General features: G+C 42.5%; 1 protein-coding gene across 2 annotated transcripts; it reads right to left on the bottom strand.

Moving 5' to 3' along the window:
• Nucleotides 1-6: 6 nt before the first annotated feature.
• Nucleotides 7-2,649, bottom strand: LOC111722771. Of its 2 annotated transcripts, none has more exons than XM_023509103.1 (2): nt 1,233-2,649; nt 7-1,037 (listed from the first exon to the last, which is right to left on the bottom strand). In XM_023509103.1, the coding sequence occupies exon 2, from the start codon at nt 882-884 to the stop codon at nt 150-152; it is 735 nt and encodes a 244-aa protein (XP_023364871.1). In that variant the 5' UTR covers nt 885-1,037; nt 1,233-2,649; the 3' UTR covers nt 7-149. The 2 variants fall into 2 exon arrangements, with proteins under 2 accessions (XP_023364871.1, XP_023364872.1); XM_023509104.1 differs by having other exon boundaries at nt 7-1,408; nt 1,690-2,649.
• Nucleotides 2,650-4,322: the final 1,673 nt, after the last annotated feature.

Below are 4,322 nucleotides of genomic sequence, written 5' to 3'. Positions count from 1 at the left end.
TTATCTTTTAAAATACTTTGGCCCTCTATGGAGTCGGGTGTCAATTGGGTGTGTTTTCTCATTGCCTCCCTAAGCCGCTCAAGAAAGGTGGAGGGACTTTCATTTTGCTCCTGGCAAATAGCAGATAACTTGGCATAATTCACAGGCTTTTACTTGGATTGGCGTAAACCTTCTAGAATACATGTTAGGAAGTGTTTATGGGACCAGTCACCTTCCCCTTCAGGGTCCCATTCAGGATCTTGAAAGGGAACTGCTTGTCTTCCCATGGGGTATCTGTCCCTTTCCCCAGGAGACATACCACCATCAGTATTGGATATGAACCATAAATTACCCCACTTCCTTGCTTCATCTAGGACTTCATTCTTTTCATTAAATGTTAATGTCTGATCTAGTAATAACATTATGTTCCTCCAAGTGAGGTCAAAGCTTTGTCCTAACCCCTGGAGAACATCTATGTACTTATTGGGGTCATCGGAAAATTTTCCTAAATCAACTTTAATTTGCTTTAAATCTGTTAAAGAAAATGGTGTGTATACTTGTGCAGTTCCCCTTTCACCCGTAGCAGTCTCAACTAAGGGACACAAAGAAGGATATGGTTGCCTTCTGGGGGCCCCTGCAGGACCAGGAAATACTCTTGGGATGGCCTTCCTTGCAGGGTCTTCTGGACACATGAAAGGTGTGGGAGTAGGAGATGGTGGGTTTGATCTAGGTGGTAATGGTATCTCCCTTAAGAGTTCTTGACAGGCCTCACACAATTGTGGGGGTCTGGTTCTGAGGGTAAAGAACACTTGCACATAGGATACCTCAGACTGCTTTTCTTCTTGTTTACAAAATGCATCCAGTTGGGAAATGGTGTTATAATTAAGAGTACCCCCTGGGGCCATTGTTCACCAGTGGAGAGTTGATACTGATGCCAGGCCTGGGTGCAGAAGAAAATTAATACATTCCTTTTTCAGCGCCTGGGGATCAAACATGTCCCATTGCTCCAGAATACAGCCCAGCAGGGTGTTCTTTTGACGAGAGAATATGCCACCCATCTGTGAGAAAGAACAAATGGCCAGCGTCTTAATCAGTCTCACCCCATATTCCTGAGTCATCCAGAGCGTCCTCTGACCAACCCAAGAAGCCATCCAACCAAACAAAAGGAGGTGTCCCTCCAATGTTTGGGGGAGAAACCTGGAGGAGAGTAGCCTCCTCAGCCCCTGTGCTTGTCTGGAGTTAGCCACTCTTACCATTGGAGCCCATAGTGCCCGCTGGTTCTCCTGTGCTTATATCGTGCCAGCAGCACAGCTCCAAGAAATCAGGTCCAGGGAGCCTTGGTTCCACCTGATACATATATTCTGCCCCCTTTCAGCCCCTTCCCCCCATTAGCTTCAGAATATCAATCAAAGTGGGGATGAGCCCTATCCTGGAGAAAATGGTTATGCAACATTTGCACATTTAACACTATAGAATTCGTGCAAGCTTTTTCTAAATTCCCCACAGGCTTAAATGCTACATCTTTTAACCACCACCACCCCCCCTTTTTTCCCCAAAGATTTGCAACACTACTCAATTAGGTACAAGTCAGAGTTGAGTTGAGAGACCCATTGAGACTCTTTGTATTACCATTAGTTATTGCACGTAGTCCAAGTCCTAGACAAACCTAGAATTCTCCCAAACATCCCCATACCAGAAGAAATCAAATACCTGGGTTATGAGTGCTAGACAAGGTTTGGGACCATTCCCACCTAGGGGAGTCATTCCGGGCTTCTCTTCACAGGCCTCTGGTTGCCCAGGCAAACTGTGGAGGGGAGTCATCTTGCCCTTGATCTGGAGTTGACTAGTTAACAAAGTTCAGTCTTTTTTTTTTTCTCAGACACATTAAAAAGTCAATCTAATTTAGTTCTGCAATGCAAGGCAATAAAAAGGACCTTACAGCATACCTATAACATTTAAAGCCCCACTTAAACATCTAATACACACTTCTAAAAAACCAGAATACTTTTACAAAATTAACTAAATATATGAATAATTCCTACTTACTTTCACACGAAGCATATGTACAATCAAGGAGAGGGAGAGAACTAGAAGAGGTCTGCAGAAAACAGAAAAATTTTGGGACCATAGAGGAGAAAAGAAAATAGTAAAAGCTAGGAGAGCACAAGTTTTGAAAGGCCCTCCCAAGTCCTGGAGTCAGAATCATTGCTGGGACCCCAGGGCCTCTCTGGGTGTTACCTCCATACTTGGCTCTCAACCAGGGAAAAGGAATAAACAGAGGCTAGATTCAAAATTCTTCCGACAGTCCCTTTGCCTCCTTTCTGAAGTCAAGGGGAATTAGAAAGTTTGCTCCCCTTGCCTATGAACTGGAAGTCAGTATTCACACTACACATATTTTCAAGCTGGTGGGCAATCTCCAGTAGGATAAGGATAGAGAAAAATAGGACAGAAGTAAACGGCCCCATTACTTATCATGGATGTCTTCTGTCCACCATCTTTCCTGGAACTTGGTCTTTCCTTCTGGCTGGCTCACCAAATCTGATCCAGGCTCTTGGTCTTGACGGTTCGGACCACAGGCTCAGCAGTACGTTAGGTTAGGTTTTCTTTAACAATACAAATGTTACAGCTCTCACAAAGAACCAAACCTCCTTGCAGAGCAGGATCAGCAGTAAGATGGGTTTTATAATACAAGCGTTACAGCTCTCACAAAGAACCAAACCTCCTTGCTCTCTTTTGGAGGTCCGTGTTTGGGCTCTCTGCTTAGGGGCTTACATAGTGGCAGGTAACCAATGAACTTTCAGGTCTTGAAGACAGACCAATCAGGAGCAGGTTTTGGAAACAGACCAATCAGGGATGTACTGGAGGAATTGCCAGAAGTCCAGGTGAAGAGACAGCATGGCGCCAGTGTCTTCCCTGCTGTGTCTGGCCAAATTCCTCCATTCCATTTGCTGCAACAGCAACAGATCCAGGGCCAAGGTGGCTGGTCTCAGTGCCACCTTGTCCAGTATCATACTCAGAGTTCATCTTTGTAAACCCTACCCCCTAAACAAACCAGCAAGCTAATAAAAAGTGTTTGTTTTATTTAGAATCTTCAGCGAAGTCTCTTGGATACTAGACTGGGTGATAAACCATATTTGTAGTTGGGTAAAATGTACCCAGAATTCCATTTGGAGTCTTGAAGTCAGAAATAAAGTTAAGAAAATTAACTCTATGTACTTAGTAAGGTAACATTGGAATCTTAAGTGAAAACTTCTCATGTTCAAATTGTTCACCATACATCATGGGTTGGGGAGTGTGGTGGTGTCCCTTTTATAAATTATAATGTATTACGTCTCTGTTTCTTTGAGGTGTAAAAATGCTTTTTTACTATGATGTTTGTTTTTTTCTTCTCACTGCATTCTGTCAACCTTTTGGTGGTCCCTCTGCAATCATGGAGAGCTTGAGTGCAAGCTTCAGTTCTTCCTTTTTATGCCCTAGTCTGCTGTCATTCTTTAAATGTTCTTTGCTTTAGTGAACAACCTGTTCCTTTAGTTCGGTAACTTTTATATCCAGTTCTGTCCAGTGCCCTTTTGTAAGGCTGAACCTCAGCATGACCAGAATAATTTTACTTCTGGAAATATATACTGCAACCTCCCACCATCTAGTAAAACTTGCCCTTTTTGTCCTCACACTTTCTTTTGAACACTAATCTGAATTAGTGTAAGGTCTTACATATCACTAAGACTGTAAGTTCCTTGTAGATTTCATTTCCATACTTTAATCCTGTTTTTAACCTGAAGTTTTCTTTCCTTCCACTTATTTACTCTTTCGCCTTCTGCACTCTCTCTTCTGTCCTGCAGCTCCACTGACACAGTTTCTGATGATCTTTTGATGCTAAAACCAATGAACAAAAATTTCCAACTTTAATAGCTTTGATGATATGTTGATGATTTCCAAATCCTGATATTTGTCTTACTTCTCTGTCTAGACTGTTTCCCACCGGTTGTCTTTTTTTTTGAGACAGAGTCTCACTGTGTCACCGTTGGTAGAGTACTATGACATCATAGCTCACAGCAACCTCAAACTCCTGGGCTTAAGCAGTTCTCTTGCCTCAGCCTCCCAGTAGCTGGGACTACAGGTGCCCCCTACAATACCTGGTTATGTTTTGGTTGCAGTTGTCATTGTTGTTTAGCTGTTTAGCTTGTAAACATATGGATTTGGGAATTGATATAAGGAGAAATATTTTGTGTTTCCTATTCCCCAAGTATCATATAAAAAGAACTTTTGTAACAATAAAATGAGTGAAGCACTATGAGCAAACCTGTATTGTCTTGCCACAGATTAGCATTTATACAATTGTCTTC

The sequence above is a fragment of the Otolemur garnettii genome, unplaced genomic scaffold (genome assembly GCF_000181295.1).
Source record: "Otolemur garnettii isolate 467f Iridium unplaced genomic scaffold, OtoGar3 scaffold00357, whole genome shotgun sequence".
NCBI classification, from domain to species: Eukaryota; Metazoa; Chordata; class Mammalia; order Primates; family Galagidae; genus Otolemur; species Otolemur garnettii.
Note: the sequence above shows the minus strand (reverse complement) of the source record. Positions and strands in the feature narration are given on the sequence as shown.